This window comes from Anser anser (genome assembly GCF_964211835.1).
Source record: "Anser anser genome assembly, chromosome: 1".
NCBI lineage: Eukaryota > Metazoa > Chordata > Aves > Anseriformes > Anatidae > Anser > Anser anser.
This window is the reverse complement of record NC_139720.1, coordinates 127,183,983-127,203,413: the sequence shown is the minus strand read 5'-3', so window position 1 is coordinate 127,203,413 and position 19,431 is coordinate 127,183,983. Positions and strand designations below refer to the sequence as shown.

Below are 19,431 nucleotides of genomic sequence, written 5' to 3'. Positions count from 1 at the left end.
GGTAAAATAGTGGGCTCAGGATACTAAGCATTTGGTTAATTAATTATCTTCATTTGAATTGTTTGGCAAAGAATATGAAAAGTTAGGCTGCAGTGCAAGATAAACTATTCTCCTCATTCAATACATTTAGGTTGGAAAGTTATTGATATATTTTTTTTAAAAAAAAAATCACAGTTATGACTAAGGTTTAAAAATAAGAAACCTGCTATCAGACTGATTTATCTGAGGACTAACCTAGAGGATCCTGGAGAAAAAAGAACACCATCTATCTTCTAACTTACATAAATTTTATTTGTACGTCTGGGCTCTTTTCCCTTAGCAAGGATGTGTCTACTGCAAGTAATAACTATTTGGCACGGAGGCTTGATGAAAGAGAGAATTTTAGCAGTGGTACCGTCATATGAGGTTAGACAGAACAACAAAAGAAATTAAAATACTCCAGACCTAGCAATCGCTAGGCATTGGAGCCCATTCCTACTCTTGCTTTAAAATAAAAATACCTTTGCATCATAGATTTTAGAAAGACTGACAGACCTCAGCTGCTTTGTCAAAAGAAATACTGTCTGAGGAAGTATCATCTACTCTTTGATTGTTTCTCCCAGTTTTCCCCAATCTATACGTTTCTTAATATCAAGAAAAAAGTAACTTTCTCTTGAGTTTCTACAGGTACAGCTATACCAACAACAATAACATCAGTCTGTTTCAACAGGGAATAGCATGCAAAAATGTTTGATATTATCTAATGGACAGGAAATCAACAAACACATCTAAATTAGCTGGTTTTGTTTCTGTGACATTTCTGAGCTGCTAAATATTAATTCAGCTCCTGCATGCTCTCTTTCTTTTCCATATGAAAGCACGGTGATTATTATCACCGACTTTTCCATCAAGAAATAATTAGCCTTGTATTAGGAAGATGGTCTCACTAGAGGCTACCAGTGACCTTGTTCTAAATTTCAGAGTTCCAGCATCTTTTAATAGCTTTGTTAGCATCGTAAGAATTTGTATTAAGTTCTAAAACCCGCATTATGAATATAACCCAAACAAACATTAGAACATCATAGCTTTAACCACTGAATTACCCAAAAGCCATATTCTCTGTTGCTTTGTATTCTGTAAAATTCTTACATGCTTTGACTAAATGAAATATGATGGTGACATAAAAATAACAAATTTGTTTCCACTTTCCTCCTGGGAAATTTTAGCCACTACATCTGGCAAAGCTGATATCATAATAAAGAGCACAAGTACTGGCAGATTTTGAAGGCAATATGAATTTTTAAGCAACATGTTGATTTTGTAAACATCCTGTCTGCTATAATGATTCAGCATAATTTGGAAAAGATATGAAAAACATGACATTGCACCATCAGATTTTGTTCTGGGCAGACAAGTGTGACAAAATAGGAACTAACCGAATCATTACTGAAATTCTGTACAGAAGACCATCCATCTTTTTCACAAATCAGGATAATACAAATCGAGATCTATTATCTTTTTTTACTCTCACAACAGGTTTCTTCTGATGAAGGCCATCCCCATCAGTAAATTACATCTGCTGAACAATATTACATCTCACCTTCAATGGTCAAATGAAGAGGCCTCACCAGACAGATGGTAAGGAATTTTGCCATTGTATCCACCTGGCCCAAAGATGAACGAGAACTAGGTGCAGATATACCAGGGGATCTGGGGGCTCAGCACCACACAAAGCAATGTATTTATCTCCTACAATAAAGCATGAAATTAAATTGCAGCTGTGCAGGTGTTCAGCTCACACACAGCTATGATCCCGCTGTGGGAGCAAATGTAGTAGACCTGAGTACAGCAATCAGCCAAAGTCTAAAAAAGAGAACGAAGACTAATTTCTGATGATTCTTCATCTAAATGGCAGATTAACAGGAAAAAGGGCATGGCTGGGACATGAAAAATCTGCCTGGATAGAAAGATGGGCACAGAACGAGGGAGATAAGGCAATGGGCTGGAAGAAGCAGAACATCAAGGGCAAGTTAAAGAAATTAATACCTTTAGATTAAAACAATGACCAAATTCAAGGACAACTGCACCAACCTGCTGAGTCATACGTAATTGATCAGTTGCTATCTTTGGTTTGTAACTGCTGAACAGAAAATAAAAGATGAAGATTTATAAACTGTGGGTGTGAAGAATTTTGAAGTTTGAATCAATATCAAGACACTTATCTTAGTTTCCATGAGTCATAGGGAAAAAAAATCCTTAACTCTCATAGCTCCAATGTTCAGAAAAAAAAGAAGAAAAAAAAAGAAAAAAAAAAAGACAGGTAAGAATGAATGCTTTCCACAGTGAAGATATGAATAAATCTACTAGTCGTACCTATCTATCAAGCAGTCAAATATGATCTATATCAAACCTTACTTTTATTGAATCAGATCTGCTACAGGAACATTTTTCAATCATTTGTGGTCTCCTGCCATGCAAATATTGGACCCATTCAGAAAGAAATTGTCAACAGAGATCAGTGCTGGCACAGGCAGATCACTAAAGTCTTCCAGCTGCTAACTTCTAAATGATGTTTCTTGACACAGTATCAAATCTCAAGTGTTAAAAATAGTATAAACAATTTCTGTTAGGAAATTACACAAAGTATTTTTAAAACCTTCAGGTATTATTTTACACCCATATGAAGTAAGGTTGTGGACTGGCAATATCTTCTATCCAAGGGTAACAAGGAACCTCAAAAAAAAAAACTATAAATACTAAGCTGCCTTACTCAATCAGATCAGGCTGCGCAACACAGGGGGTAGCCCTTTGAAGTGCAGTTCAGTTCTCAAGAGCTGGAGGCTGAAGCTAACAGTGGTGCTTGAAAATCATCTGTCCTGAAAGTGACTTTTGAGAACTGCCAGCCACTCTGCATCTCCTGTGCCCACCAGCCATTGGTGAGGTGGTGGAACATATATCTTTATATTCTGGTTAGAGTATGCAGGAAGATGCTTGCAGCCGACTTGCAAACTGATCATTTATTTTTATTAGGAAAAAAAGAAATGTTCTTTATGTTCCTAACATAGATAAACATATGTTAGGCCAACAAAAATGTGGTTTTGTTATAGATAGTCCCCAGGAGCTATGAGTGACGAGGGGCAGGGGGGATTTGTAGCACTGGCACATCAGTGAGGATTCAGTTTATCTGCTGCCTGGAGAGCTAGGTGGACATGAAGCAGCTGCTCCTTACAGCCCGGTCCTGGAGGCAAAACAGAATGAGTGCTGGTGTAGCCAAGTGCTATGCTGTATGCTGAAGCAGCTCAGGAGCTGCTTCACCTTCTGTACTGTCAGGGCAGACAGCGATAACCTCACCTGCTCCTCCTGTGCAAGACATTCCCGTTAGAACAGCTAAATGCCGTATATGCAGAGGAGAATAAAAGTGCTACAGGCTTGAAGTCTGCTCAGCAATAAACCAAAACCTGCTTTGTCTTCTTCAAAGTGTTATCTCACTGTGACTTACTCAAGCTAAGCGCACTTTTTTCTCAAGGGTTCAAAGCTGCCCTCCAGGTTTTGGGATTCAAAATAGATAGGTCTAATACTATCATGTGCGTTCATTTCAGGTTACGGTGAGCATGAAACAATACCCATTAGAAGGAAACTATTTATTTTGCATTCTGCTGTAGAATAGAGGTTTGTGTACCTAGGGACTTCACAGGTAATTTAAAGCACAGAAAAGCAGAACAGCTGTTTGGCATCATCTTCCCATGTGTGCTCCCCTCCTGCACTGACTGAGCTCTTTGTTTTCTGCAGTTTTGATAAATCTATTTGCAAGGACAGAATCCTAATGTTGTAAAAGTATCCAAGCACAGGAGCTAAGGCTGAATAGCTACTCTGCAGAAGATATTCCATGCTTTTTCTCATGTATATACTCTAAACAGTTGCAGAGGATGCAAAGCCAAACAGTCTAGCAAGCAAGACTATCAGCTAAAATGAGCAGAGGAAGCACAAAACTAATATTCTTACAGCACTGAATTCTAGAATAACATCTGAACCATGGCTTTCAAGTTTCTACATTTCCTTTTTTTTTTGTTTCTTTCTGCTTCTCTCCTTGGAGTGCAACATCCTTGGAGGACCTTTAGATGTAATTTCAGTTGTAATGTTCCTAATAGAATTGTGATAGATGACTAAATGCTGAGCATTGATAGCAATTAAGAAAGACCTGTAATTTGTTTTGTCATAGATCAAGCACTAGTAATCAGCAATTGCTGAAAAAGCATGTACAACTACTCTTTGCGGCAGGTGAGTCCAGTAAAGGCACATTTCTATGAATGCTTCTGCTTCTCTTTTATTTACATTGTTCATATGAATAGTGCCTTAAGAATAAATTTCATTTGTTGGAAGAGTCAAAATCCCACCTTTCCAGCACATATTTTTGATAACTGGGTTAACAAATGCAAACAAATTGTGCTTAATTTAATAAAAAGGCAACTTAACAGAATACTTTGATCTCAGTTGTATTTAAATGAAGATTGTTTTGTACTTTAACTGGAACACAAACTATCAAGAAAATTGTAAAACATTCTGCTATTGTTTTCCAGGCATAGCAAGGATCAGAGATTGTTTTTTCTTTCCTTGTCTGGGTTTCACTTTAAAACACCCTGTATATTACATGTCTCCATAATTCTCATTACCTGAATTTCTTTCATATACTGAGATTTTTAGATAATAATTGTAGTAAGTTAAACGAAGAGATGGGTAGTGGTTGTTCAAACACTTATAAGCAACACAAAAGATGTCTCTGTAGTGTGCCAGTCTCTGTATCTCTCTTGTGGCTCAGATTTATTCTTTACTCTGATCTTTTTATTCCCTCCAGCAGCAGAATCCAAACCTGCATAAGTGCTGAATAGACCACCCATTTCCTCTTTGCCCATCCGTTTCTTCTTTCATGCATTCTTCTCTGTGCTTGAAGTTCCAGCTAGACTTGGGTGCTCATTCTGCAAATGTACATGTGCTCCATGAAAGCACCCCTTCATTTCAGGTTAAGCTACCACATGAGGTTTTGTAGGATCAAGGTCACATTTTGTTCCAGCCTTCCTTTCTTCTGCTTAGCTTATCTCAACACCCAACAACTTAATATCAAATACTACTCAAAACATACCTAAAAAACCATTTGTTGTCCTCAAGTCTCAAACTCTTGCCCAACCAAGTCACATTCTAATTGTATTGTCTTCAAACTGTCAAATTCCACATCTTAGCTGGTTTTAGGTCTAAGCCTGAAATGAACTGTGAGAAGCTGCAATTTCTCTGGAGCCCAGCAAACCCCTCTAATGTTAGAGCTTTTGAAAGCATTTAGGCTTATTTTATTTTTAGTTTGCCATGCATCATGTGTCTTGTATGGCAATATCTGAATAATCCCTTATAATCCCTTATCTGCTTCAATAATAGGTGAAAGTTGAAGAGATCACCGATCAAACATGTTCATAATTAATTTTTTCAATAAAGATATTTGTTATTTCTATAAAAAGATGCTTATGATATTAATCCACTAACTTGACAGTGTCTTCACTCATGTATTATTTAGACATTCTCTTTGGTATTTACTTGCCAAATTGCATTTAATCAATATTATTATGCTTACAAGGTTATTCTTTTTCTGTCTCAAGTTTTGGCATGGACTTAGATACACTTGCGTGTTGACTGGAATGTATCCTTTTCCAACAATCTTGGATATCAGCTCTGTTGAGGCCCACCCAAGTCCTCCCATTAGTACACACCTCAGCTGTGACTTCTTAAACTGTGAGTTAGACTGCCTTGTCATAACTTCTGGATACTGTGCACTGACCTGACTGCAGTATGACATTTTGATTTAGTCAATACTTTATCATTGTATGTGTGTGTGAGAAAGAACAAGTTGTAGTAAAAAGCATATATCAATATCTCTGCTACCTCCTGAACCATTTTCAGGTGGAAATCTTTAATCATGATTATCTTAAAATAGCAAAATGCATTCTCTCCCTGTAACACTTTACAGTCTGCAACAGTTTTATTCTGTCAGAATATGTATTAATTTTGCCTTTCAGCCACCAGCAAAATATCCACTAAAGTTATGTGAGTAAAAACAGTGGGGCTGACAGTGCTCTAGTTCACTCAAAGTATCTTCCACATTCCAGAAAATTCTCATTTTTGTTTGCTTTCTTGTGATGAGCTTTCCAGCAATAGAATAGACTGTGCATTTTAGTTGTATTCCTTTTTATCTGCACTGCCAATTTCTATGCAAAGTCAATAAAATTAATTTTTCTATTTTATACGGCATACTAAATAAACATTGAAGAAAAATATAATGTTACAAAAACTGTTTATGGACTGGATCCATTAAACAGGAGGCACTGTGTCCATTTTACTATGCCTGCTCTCAGTGAGACTATGTCACTACTGTAAGTACTCATGTTCTTAGCTGTTTATTGCCCTCTATTTCTTCCAAAGACCACAATTAGAATATTTTTTGTATATTTATATTAAATGCATGTTGGTCTTTGGAAAAACTTGAAATTTCAACCAATAAAGTGTAGAATTAACCATATTTGCATTGCTCCTTGATGATTTTCAGTTGAGTATAATAAATTGGGGACCATGGCAGAAAAGCCATAGCCATATCTGATTATTTCGGGACTCTGCTGATGATTTCCTTTAGATGCTGGGGACATCCCAGAGTTGTCTATGTCATTGTACAAACTCTATTTTGATTGCATGCAGGGCTGAATACATTTCATGTAATTCTTCTGCTTTTACATTGGAACAGAATCCTTTCCAAAGTTCTCATAAGGCGTCAGTTAGCAGCTCCCACCAAAGTGTAATGGCTTAAGGACAATGGAAAATCTGGAGCTTGTAGGAAAAGCACCTTCAAGCTGAAAGACAAAGAAATTCACCACATAGAGAACAAAGAGAAGCCAGGTATGTATTACTAGTTCTCACGCAATCTAAGGGACTGGCCAGGGCTGGACTCCTATCTTACAAATGTAATAAAATCTAGATTTTGTCTCCCCTTACTTCCCTGCTTGACCTACCCACCATGTCCCTCACCAATGCTATGTTATCAGTGAAAAGAAGGGAAGCAAGAAAGAGCAATGAAGTTCAGAGCTGAGATGCTTTTCTTCTTGCTGGTACTGGTGAGTAAAGCTCCCACCAACAATTTTGTTAAGGACAGGGTGAAGATGCATGTGCAAAACAAAGAAAGAGCTGAAAAAAATGAAAAAGTGGCTGAAAAATGGCATTAAAAACATTTAAATTCTAGCAAAGGGAGGGCTTGTCTTATATTTTGATTCGAAGCACAGACACTGGCACAGCTCTTGAAAATACAACTTCTACAGAGCTTTCTGTGTGGAAGTGCAGGTTGTGGTTGGTTTTATGAACCTTACTCAAAACAGCTGTCCCACAGCACAGTCTGTGAACCCACATATTAACACACTAGAGCTGAAGAATGGATGGAGTAAGCATTTTTAGTAGAGAGGTGTCCTTCTGAGTAATTTTTGAGAAACTGAGGCCAATGATATTTTATCTGGAGCACGCAGGGAAAGGCGGACTGGAAGCCACCATCTGCAGAGGGCTCTCCCACCACTAGTGTCTTCATTCCTGAAAAATCTTTAGAAATAATGGGAAAACTGAGGATATGATGGTACTTTTTTTTTTTTTTTTTTGAGGGGGGGTGGAGGTTCAATTTCACAGTTTGTATGGGCAAATAAATACAACTTTTCCTTATTGTTCACCAAATCCATGTACTTGTGTACCTTTGGTGCTCAAACCCAGAGTTAAAGTATTTAAACTAGGGAAGGCCCAAAGAATCCAAATTTTATGACGTGACCTCATGGCACGTCTCATTCCTAGTAAGAATGAGGGCATGCCTGAGAGCAGCGAGGGATCAAGAGGGGCACAAAATGAGAGAATTTGCATGATGGTGGGAAGTAATATAATGGTGTGGAGGGTGTTTGGCTGGAAGGCACTCACAACCAGCCTCACAAAAAGCTTTCTTTGTGTCATGAAATTTGTGTTAAATTATTTCTGGAGGCATTTTACTAGTTGAAGCGAACTTTATTACTCCCTTGTCAGGGAAACGCTTCCACGATCTCCTTGAACCCCAGCATGGCAGAGGTCTGCTGTCCCCCGCCATTTTCTTTATGGTTCTCTGGGAGCTGCGCTCGGGAGGTCCGCGCCCGACCTTCAACAGGCAACGTGAAGAGACCATGCGAGCACATCACCGTACCTCTTCACGAAAATAAAGAAATAAAAGAAATAAAAAAGAAAGAAAGAGCTGAGGTAAATTTAGAGAGGGTGGAGCCGGCCGGGGCACGGCCCTCAACGCTGGGGGTGAGGGGCGGGGGAACGTCCCCCCTCAGTCAGGGTGGGGCGGGGCTTCCCGTCCCATGGCCCCGCCCAGTCAGTGACAGGCCACGCCCACATAGCACATGGCACCGCCCACTCCACCCCTGCCGCCATGCGCAGGCGCGGTCAGGCCCGGGTCTCGCAGCGGCGGGAGGGGCACCGCTGAGCGTCGCCTCGCCGTCACCCGCCCCTCTTCCGACGCGGTGCCCGGAAGCGTCCGTGCGGGCGGCGCAGCCGATGCACAAAAGTTCCGGGACTGCTTTAGTTCCGGGGGGGGGGGTTCCTCCGTCCAGAGCCGCGGCCGCCGCCGCCTCGTCGGGTGCCGCCATGATCCCGATCCCGGTGGTGGTGTGCGTGCTGGGGGGCTGGTGCGCCATCTACCTGGCGGACACGATGCTCAAGGTGAGGGCTGCGGGCGCACAGCCGGGCGGGAGCCCCGGGCCTGGCTGAGAGGCCCCCCCCCTCTCCCCGGGGACCAGGGGCAGGAAGAAACCCTCCCGCGTTTAATTTATAAATGTGCTCTGCGGAGCTTGTGTCTTACGGCGTTTCTCTAAAATTTAGGTTAAAAGTAATGTGCGTTTCCTTTTGGGCGCTCTCAGTTTACTGGAAAAAAATATCAGCGCCCTATGGGGCTATCTTTCAACTAAATAAGTCTTAAGAGGGTATTGTCTGTCCTTCAAAGAATTAAATCCTAAAAGAGCATTATCGGCCTCATCTTTTTCCTCCATGTGGAGAAGGAAAGGTTTGAAACCAAAATATGCCCCTGATGTTATATTTAGGAATGCATAAACCAAGATATGCCATCCGTGTGTCATTATAGCCAGGAATGCATGTGTGCGGTGCATGAGTTTCATTAATTTTTTTATTTTTTTTTTAACGCTTGATATCGATGTGAGATATGGATGGAGTTGCTTACTTTGTATTCAAAACAGGACTTGTGATAGTTAAGTACAAGGAAAATACCAAACGAAACATTCAATCTGTAATTCCTTCGCTTTTTGAAATTTGCATTACAGTCCAGGAACTGCATCTGCTTCTGCTGAGTGTAAATAGGGCTTAGCATTATTTCAAAGTAACAAATGTTCATTTTGTCACTGGTGTAAAATACAGGAAAAAATGTTATAAGGAAAGCTAAGTTTTGGGTGGTGAGGAAACTTGAAAGATACGTAGCTCCCCCTGCTGCTAATTGTTATGGAGCAAACAGCTCAGCAAATGATGAAAGCTATTCTTGTCAAATATTAGCCTGTACATTTTAATGATGCAAATGACAACAACAACAACAACAATAATTTATTTGAAGATTTTTGAAATTTCATTATACCAAGTGAATATCACATATTATGTTGAATAAGAAAGGGGAATGGCTGGAATTTTCTAGCAGGCAGGAGAGTCCAGGAGTTAAATTTTAACTGTGATGTTTAACTAGAAGTTGACGAAGGTAATTAATCATCAGGAACAAAGTGTAAGCTGTTGGGTTTCGGCAGATTTATTAGTAGATCTGATGTCAGTACATCTCAGTGATAAGTTTCATTGTGAGTACCACAATCAAAATAGAATTCGGATTAAATAACCAGATTTATATAATTAGGAAATTCATGTTTGTTTTATTGGTGGTACTCTTAATCTCCCACCACACTCATAACCCTAGATTGCTAACAACTGTAGCAAAAGGTAACCCCTGCTTAGATCACCAATTATTTAAAATTTAAGTACACCAAAACGACACGCAGAGCATGAATGAAAAATATTAGAGTATTTTAATTTATTTTTAAAAATATTTTTGGCAACAAAAGTATGTGTGCTATAACTTGCAGTTGATGTTTATTCTGATAATTTGTTCAATGTTGAATGTCTCTTGCTCAGTTTTCTCTCATACAGTTATTCTGATTTCCAACGTTTTTGGGTGGGAGTCTCAACCCTTTCAAACTCTTTGGTGTGAAAGGAGGAGCTGTGTATATAAATGTCTTTTTGCACAAATAAACTAACATAATATTGCTTGAATTACAAAATGTATTTGCATTAGCAAGTCAGCAAGGAATCAATGTGGGACTTGGAAATGTAAGCCCCTCTTGTTGCTCTTTACTGAAGCACCGATACAAAAGTTTCCCAGCGAAGCTTGGGTCTTAAAAAAGGGAATCACGTAGGCAGACCCCTGAATTCCTGCTCCCCAGCATGCTAAATCATCCCATTTCATTCTGCCTGAAGGATCAGGGATGTGAAAAGGGTGGAAGGTTGTCCCTCCTTCTGCTATCAGAAATAAAAGATGCGTTAGGCGCATTCAGTCAAGGTTAGCCTTCAGCTTTTAAGGTCAGGAAGCTGAAATGGTTCAGGGCTCTTGAACAGACTTTGTCAGCGCGAAAGAATGTTAAGGGCTCCTGCTTGCTGGCAGACAGTTATGGAGCTCCCAGCGTATTCAGCAGACATTCATTATTTTGAAAGCTTGCATAAATAAAAAGGGTATTGCTTTTATAGTAAAATTAATATAACAAAGATCACTTAGAGCTCAAGCTAAAGAAGCAGAGCCAAAGTCCGTGGAGGGAGCTTGAAATGAGACATAAGGTACCAACATACTTCATACCAGGGAGTGAGGGTGCACATGGCAGTGGGGTGATCCTATTGGGCTCAGGGCAGGAGGACCAGAAGTAGAGCTTTTTAATGCATTTTGCAAAGGAATGCAGTCATTTACTTCTTTGTATTAAAGGGATGCCATCATTTAGTGATTATGAACACCACTTACTCAACTTTTTTTGAGAAAAATCCCAAAGGAATATTATTTTTGGTGTCTTTTGGCCAAAGTATTGGTCAGTAATCTTGTATTTCTCATTAAGAACTGCGTATTTGTTTATGCCTTGCTGGTACAGTGGAGCTGTGGTGTGGTTGCAATGAATTGATGGGATGCATTGGTGGAATTTCTAGGGGAGAAGTTTCTAGGTTGATTTCGTATGTGATAAAGAGAACAGCTATTTTTGAAGTGCCAAATTTCTGTTTCCAGTTCTAACATTTGTGAGTTTTTTTTGTTGTTGTTCGTTGGTTAGTTGTTGGTTTTGGGGATCCTGTGTGAATAGGATATGTTTGTTTCCTTAAGTCCCAAAAGACGGATGTACTTAATGTTGTGCATATTTTTGCTCTTAATTATTCAAGATTATGCGAAGAGGCATTTTCTTCGTTTCTCTGGCTTACGTATGATTTGTAAAAATGTAGTATTCTTTGTGGTCTCTTCTGTTAAAGCTAGGCTAGCAAATGCTGATATGGTTGTGGACAACGTAGTGATGTTGTAGGCAAAGACCAGCGCTGACTAGTGGATGCGTTATGATGAAAACTTTTATGGTGGTCCTCAGCTGACTGAACAAAAATCTAGTGAAATCAGTAAATTGAAGAAGGAATTTATGCATAAACTTATGGGTAGCAAGGATAAAATGGTGTAATAGGTAATAAATGAACGATGAGCAAGTGGCTCTGGCATAATGGAAGGCTTTTTTAGTGCTCAAATTTTAATTAATTCAACAAAATGAGAAAAGCTATGGCTGTGCAAGATGAGCTGCTTATTCCCCACCGTTGCTGTGGAAGGAAAGGAGGAACGCAAGGAACTTGGCGAGTTCTAAATTTGTTTCACCAACAGCCAGGAACTTATGGAGTTCCTTCTGGGGGGGCAGAAGGGAGCCCCTTGTGAACTGCGCATTCCTGATGTCTTCAGTAGGTGCTGCTGCTCATAGGGAAATTCGGGAACGATGCTGTAGTTCAGACAGCTCTGAAGACTTGTCTGGATTATGTCAGACACACTCCTGCCCTGGGAACGGCCCAGAGTCAGAAGGCTCACAGCTCTGGTACGCTTTTCCTCAGCTGTGAATTCCTCCTTCATCTCTAAGGAAAGCTGTCCTTCAGCGGGCTTTCTGATGCTAGCTTCCATGAATTAGGCTGAGTAAAGACTATTGAGAAGACCACCACCACATACTATAAAATAACAGTTGCAAAACTACTTCTTTCGGCCTATAATATTGGATACTGCTGCAGTAAACTATTAATTACATAGTCCATAGGTCACATTCATTGTAAAGGCAAGTTCTAAAGAGAAATCTTTGGAATTAGCAGGAAGGAGTTCCAACAGTATCTTGAAATGCTGGAAAATGATCATAGTGAATGAAATTGTTGCAATATATGTTGGTAATTTTAAAGTCTATTTGGCTTTTTGATAGTGTGATCAAATATTTCAGATGCTCTTAGTCATTGAAATAGTAGATTCATTAGTCATTGAAAAGTAGACCTTGTTTTTACTCTTGCTAAATAATACCCACATTTCTGATCCACATCTCACCAATGTTAGAAATAAGCTGGTGCCAAAAGAAAGCCAACAGATTGTGTTTTTCTTTGTTGTAGTTTTAACTTTTAGCTTTTACATTTACTAAAATGTAATTGCATATAGAAAAATACCATCAGCAGTTCATTCTTTAGCCTTCTGACCAGGCAGGTGAAAATTACGGAAAGTGATTTAACACTAGGAAAGATGATACAAGATTGTAATTGCCAAATTACACTGGATGGCTGATCTCTCTTCCAATCCTAAACTTGTGATTTGCATCATAACAGTGGTGTAGCCTTTTTGTATTACAGGTCACACCTATATATCAAAATATAAATAATGCACAGGACATGTACTTGAAGTTACACGTATGTCTTTATATAAGTGGATCTGATTTGCTGCTTGGCCACATGATACAGAATCTTCCTGAAAGTTTTGGGTTAAACTAACTTTCCATTGTTTTGCAGTCATCCAGCTCTTTGAAGGCATCTTATGAAGACTGGTTGCTGACATATGGCTTGAGCATCTCTCCTTTTCACATGCGATGGCAAACAGCTCTCTTCAACCGCCAGTTCTACAACTGGGGGAGATGGAAACCCAGATTTCTCTATTTATGGTATAAATTCATGATTTTTCTTTTCCCTCAAATACAGAGGCAGCAACTATCACCACATCTGTGCTTTTCATCCTTAAAAGTGGAATGCCTAGTTGTGGTTATTTCTATAGGCTAAGGATAAAACCAACCAAACAGGGTTGCTATAAAGGTATTGTGCCAGCCCTCTGCTAAAAAATATACAGCTAAATTACATATGGGGATGCTGTAAAACAAGACATCTATAAACTGTATTTTTACCTATGGTTTGAGCTACTCATAGCTCTTAAGTATAAAGATATTACATATAATACTCTACAGAGGTAGATCTGAAAGCAGCTTCTCGTATCCCAAATCTGCCCATTACTGTACACTGAGCTCTCCCCTGATCACTAGAGTTTACAAATTATTCAGAGACAGTTGTGCCCCTGCTGCCAATCGTTTCCCAGACATTCAGCAACTGTACCTACTCAGAAGGACATTGCTCTAGTTCTGTCTTTTACCTACCTGCACCTTTCCTTGCGAAGATTGCACAGACTGCTGGTAATAGGTAAATAAGGTGGATGGTTAATATGGATGCTTTTGGACTGGTTTAGAAAATTATTGGTGAATTGCCTCCCTAGTGTTGTTTTATATCCACTCTGAAAATAACAATGAGTAAGGCATGAATTTCTTTTCATTTCCTGTATTGCTACCATTAGTGAGATAATTGTGAAAGAGAAGTCTGCTTCATGTTGGTTTCTCTGGTATCTAATGGTTTTACTTTGGTTTTAAGTAGTTCTGTATCAATCACAAATTTTTAATGTGTGTAATTTATTACAGTATAATGTTTCCATCGGTCTCTTTAGTTAGCATTACAAGTGCATATTGCTTAAAATAAAATTGCTAATTTCCAGTGAGCCTTATTAAGGATGGTAAGAGAACAATTATGTGATCGTGAGAGGAAGAAGGACTGGTAGTGAATTGAAATGTTGCAGCTAGAAAATAGACTTTATCACATCCTTCAACTATTGAATAGTGTAAAATAATAATAATAATGGTGAATAAAAGTTTACCATTAGGTGGACTAAAGTAAATTGAAATGATTTTTCACACTGATTTTAATGAAATATGAATGGGTGAGAAGAAGAATGTGTTTTAAGTAATTGATTTTAATCTGGTCTTGCATTTGTACCTTTTAATTTTTCTTCTTTAAAGAAGTTTGATTCTCATTTATTGTTCTTTAGCACTTTTTATTGCTGGTGAGGAAGATGCCAAATTTATTGAAAAAGCTTATATAAATATGTATGCCACCCCATCACTTGATCCAGATTTCTAAATATGTGATGGTGTGGCGCAACATGGTAAATTATACATTGTAAAGTTATGTTTTTATTCATAGCTAATGGCAAGTTACTTGTGTTGGGTAACTGAATAAAAAATAGAATGCACAAGGACTGCATAAAAATATTTGAAGATGAATCGGGATGTGATTTGGATATCAAACACTTACTAAATAAGGAAAATATTATATATTATTAAATATGTTACTAGTATATGTTATTAGTGTTATTAGTTTCCTTTAGCTAATATTTACTTACTTCCTTGTTGATGCATGAATAGTAGTAGCCCCGGGTAGGTTTTGCCCTGTGAGGTTTGTGTGCTAAGTTAAATACCCAGAGAATATGCACGAGCTTCCTGTGCCTATGTATTACTAAACTGTTTGCCTGTCTTTGCAGGTTCAGCATGGGAATGGTGTTTGGTATAGTTGCCATGTTTGGCTCTGTTATTCTTCTTGGAAAGACACTGATGCAGACACTGACACAGATGCTAACTGAGGCACCAAAAGCCCAGAATGATCGTATGCTACAAGTTGTGGTAAGTGTTCTCTCCTCAGGTCTTCATTTGAGGGCTGTGAGCTGATACTAACCAACTTCTTAATGGGATATATGATACTTAAATCCTCCCGTGCAAGGATAACCTAACTGCTAATATTTGTTTAAATAAGAAATTGCTGGTTTGTTACCAGCCTTACAAATGAAGGGTTGAGGTAGTAAAAGAGGGGAAGGCGAATGCAAATATATGAAAGAATTTATATTAAATATTCTCAGAAGTGAGAACTGGTCAGCAATTTTGAAAAGCCTTAAATTATCATAGTACTAAGAATACAAAACAGCAATAAGAATTTACCTTCTCTGGGCCATGTGATGCCATGCAGACAATGGTGGCCTTGAAGCCTGCAAAACAAGTCCATAATCCGCAGGAAGAGAAGAGTTCTCCTTCATTTATTACAATACAAAACATCAGTTGAAAAGGAGAGAAATGTAAAGAGCTTTGTGTGATTGTGGAAACAAAGATTCATTAGTGAGGAGGTTGCATATTTTTGGATTGTTCAGAGACCTCTGCCTAATTTACACTGTGAAATTGAGTGTTCTCTTTCTGACAGTATCTAGTCAAAGGCCTAATAGTTTATTTGATTGTTTCATGGATTTGTGATGCTGGACACTACTGTGTTGTTTTAGGAAGAAATGTAGTTTATAGAATGTGAAAGATTGCAAATACTGTCTTTATGTCTTACAACAAAATACATAAGGCAGTAAAGGAAGAAGTATCATTACCCTTAAAACAGGTTTAACCTGGAAAGGTTCCTAGCTAACCTTATTTCACCAAGCATGCTGTCTGGCCAGAATGTGTGGTCATTTTCCAGGAAAGCAAAAAGTCCTATAAGATTGCTCTGCCTTCTACCGTATGGCTTAGAGCAGTGGAACCCAACCATTTTGCTCTGTTGTACTACTCAGCTAGTCTAGCAAACAGAAGTTGGGAATTGTGTGCTGCCTTGACAGACCTTCCCATAAGTGCTAAATTGACCGTATGCCACTAGACTTAAATAAATTGCATGAGCGTGAGCAGCCTGATCGTTAGCATGTGTTATAAACTCAGTGCATTTGGGATGTTTTGGGTTTGTTTCACACACGTAGGGTGAATGCAGCAAATGCAGTATGTGTTGGCAGAAGCGGTAGCCTGGGAGAGAACTGCTGGTACTGCCACTGTTAGTCACCTGGTCTACAACCTGCTCCTGAATTATCTCCAGAAGCAAGCAGTAGTGAGTGGGAAGTCTTGGTGTTATGCTGTGTGTCTAGTAGAGCACAAATTGAACACGGGACTGAAAATTTCTTACCTGCCAACAGGGTCCATTTTAAGCATGTGTGTCTATTGCATTCCAGAATAAGAAATAGCTCTCTTATATTTTCATTTTTTGAGATCACTACATGAATCCATCCACTTTGTGACGCCAAAGTAGTCATTTGCAATACTCTGCTCTTCTGTGAAAGTGACATAAGTAAAAGGTGAGCAAAGTCAAGATGAGCTTTAGCAAATAATCTGGTGTGAACTGTAACTATGAAAGCAGAAATGTAGCACAATATTAACAATTTCAATGTGGAATGGATTCTGCGATGACTGCTCATTGGCAGTATCACTGCACTCAAACCAAGGACAGATCAGTACTGAAAGAGATGGATTGTATACAGATAATGTAGTGTCGTGTATGGAGATAAGGTTACTTCTCCTAAGCTGTGAGAACCTGTGTGGTTCTCTTTCTTTTGTTTCGTTTCTCAACGGTCACAGTCCTGTAATTCTGCATTCAAAGAGTTTGAGTATTCTGTTGACACTAAAAGTGACCCAGATGTGGTTGCAAAGAAGTGAAGAACAAGTGAGGAGGACCTTCTCATCATTTAAATTAGTCATCAATATGTTTCATAATTAATTGACTGCCTTGGAGGAGAGAGAGCATTTTTTTTGTTTTGTTTTTTGTTTTTAATTGTTAACTGTGCTTTAGCCTTTGGCATGAATCTGCTTAGCCTTTATTCTTCATCTTTGGAGAAAGGGAGTTATGCTTATGTTTCATTGATTTAGATTTTTGCACCCATCCTCTTTTTTTTTTTTCAGCCATATACTTTATTCAGAATACCCATCTGCAGATAACTGAGTTGTTTTTCTTTAGCTTCCTCCTCTTGTGTTGGTTGCCTGTTAGCAAAAGTGGGGAAGAAGCAGATCGGTTATTAGGAAAGGACCTTTTTTTACTAAAGGCATTTCCAGAAGACCATGAAATATGAGGTGACAACGCTTGTTAACAAAATACTGCGTGAATTCTTCATGAGAGTTAGCTTCCTCTTTAGGTGTGTCATAAGCTAGCTTCTTTGACATGATATGTGAAAGCACTCGGTGTTTTCTAATGTGATACAGTCACAGTGGTATTGCAATAGGAACTTTTGCTATAGCTGTCTGTCCTCCCATGCTCCTGGAGCAAAGAGCCACTGAGAATGCCAGTTAAATGATCTATTATTAATGCCGCCAGCTAATGCTTTAATGCCAGCAATGGAAGCCTCACGAGTGAAGAGCAGCTGTCTTCATACAGGGAGGTACAAAGTTTGTTCCAGTTAAGATAAATATCTTGGTCACGATCACACTCTGAACAGAATTTGTGAAATGATTCAGTGTAACACTAGTGAAAACAGTCCTCCAAAGGATTTCTTTTAGTTAGATTGTCTCATCAAGCTGTCGCAAGGTTCCTCATGATAGCTGAATGCACATAACTGAGCAACAGGCGGGACTGAATGAAGGTAGGGTTGTGTAGGGTCTGCTCAGTTGGATCCCAGAGAAGAGCAGCCAGGAGCTGCAGCCTTTTGTGTCAGACAAGGTCATTTTTAGACAGTCTTACAGGCAGGTCAGAAATGTTTGCCCATCGCATCTCTTTTCTGCCACTGGATCACAATTCATGCCATGTGCCTAGCAGCTGTTAGCACTGGGGTGCTCCCTGCCTGGAGCGTGGGGAGCAGCAGGGACAACTGTCCCTGAGTCAGCAGCAGGTCTTCCTACTGCAGCCCCAGCAGCTGAGAGGAGGTGGGAATTGAGCAGTCCTCCTCCCTGTCTCATGGAAAGAGGGCAGGCTTCCTCCTTCTGACTTGTGACTGACTGCTTTGGAGCCTGGCTGGAAGGAGCTGTTGTCTCATAACTAGTGCAGAGAAGAGCTGGGGAGCGGTGGGAATCCACAGCAACAGGAAGACTGGGGGGGCTGCGTGTTATGTCCTACATCAGTTAAAATAGTATCTCCATTGCAAGTGCTTTTTTTAATCTTAATCTGTTATATGCAGACTGCCAAAGCTTGAACAATAGACAGAAGTTACTCTTTTTTTGATCTTTTCAATTTGGGGTGGTGTCATGTTTTATAGAAAGAGAGAAGGGAGACTGACAATTCCAGTTTTAAATGTATTACAGTTTTGTTTTGTTTTTTTTTAAGGGTGGATCTCAATAACCACATGACTATCTACAGGGTATTGTAAACTACTGCTCACAGTGCCAAGCCTGTCTCATTTTAGTTGAAGTCTGTGTATGTTTTTATAAACTTCTGGAGCTTAATATAGAGTAGGGCACACTCTGTCATGGTTGTGGGGACTGAGTAGGGGAGGGAAAAGGCTTTTCACCTGCAGAGCTTTTCAACCTTCAGCAAAAGAATATATATTCAGTGTATTTTAAACTATTTTGAATAAACAGAGAGAAGAGGTACAAACCAGTAGTGCTGTGTGTGTGGCTCCTGTTGTGTTGGTGGGCTGAGAAAGCTGAGTGAGAGCAGCAAGGTTAGAGGCAGGATGATTTGTCTTTGTACCTCTTGGTTTCCTAGTGTGTTTTGTTTTGTTGTCATGCCCACATGAACAGGTGCCTGGTGTAAATTTGCCTGTCAGCCAGCTGACCTATTTCTTCTCTGCAATCCTCATCAGTGGTGTGATACATGAAGTCGGCCATGGGGTGGCAGCTATTCGGTAATACAAACTACTTTTCTCTTACTATGTGCCAAGAAAGACTAATATTCCAATTACAGGTGAACGTTGTTAGCATTTCTTCAGTTTATCTAGGGAGTCTGTTTATTCTGTATTTCATAGCTTCCTTAGATTTTAAGTCTGGAAGGATGTACAAGAAAGGACAGAGTTTTAATACAGTGCCTATTCTACTGATCATGAGACAGGACTTCTGCTTTGTAAATATACCACGCTGCATCAGGTTTAAAGTAATTCTGCTCATAATTGATCTTGTTTTTCATACAGTAATTTCATTTCTGCAGCTGTGGCATTTGAAGAGGACCTGCATGCTATTGTAGAATGGAACTTTAAAATAGATTTTAAATTAGTTTGTTTAAATGCAGCTCATGAAGTAGCATCTGAACAGCAGTAAC

General features: G+C 39.2%; 1 protein-coding gene across 3 annotated transcripts in view; it reads left to right on the top strand.

The window, feature by feature from the left end:
• The first annotated feature begins 7,058 nt into the window (after positions 1–7,058).
• Positions 7,059–19,431, top strand: part of MBTPS2 (membrane bound transcription factor peptidase, site 2) — a 37,531-nt gene continuing 25,158 nt past the window's right edge. For all 3 annotated transcript variants that reach the window (XR_014578666.1, XM_083821542.1, XM_083821541.1), the window contains exons 1-5: positions 7,059–7,124; positions 8,062–8,736; positions 13,099–13,247; positions 14,942–15,080; positions 18,918–19,021. Coding sequence is in view for 2 of the 3 variants with exons in the window: in XM_083821542.1 (XP_083677668.1) it covers positions 7,083–7,124; positions 8,062–8,736; positions 13,099–13,247; positions 14,942–15,080; positions 18,918–19,021 (1,109 nt within the window). In the remaining variant the exon portion in view is untranslated. The remainder of the gene's footprint in view (positions 7,125–8,061; positions 8,737–13,098; positions 13,248–14,941; positions 15,081–18,917; positions 19,022–19,431) is intronic.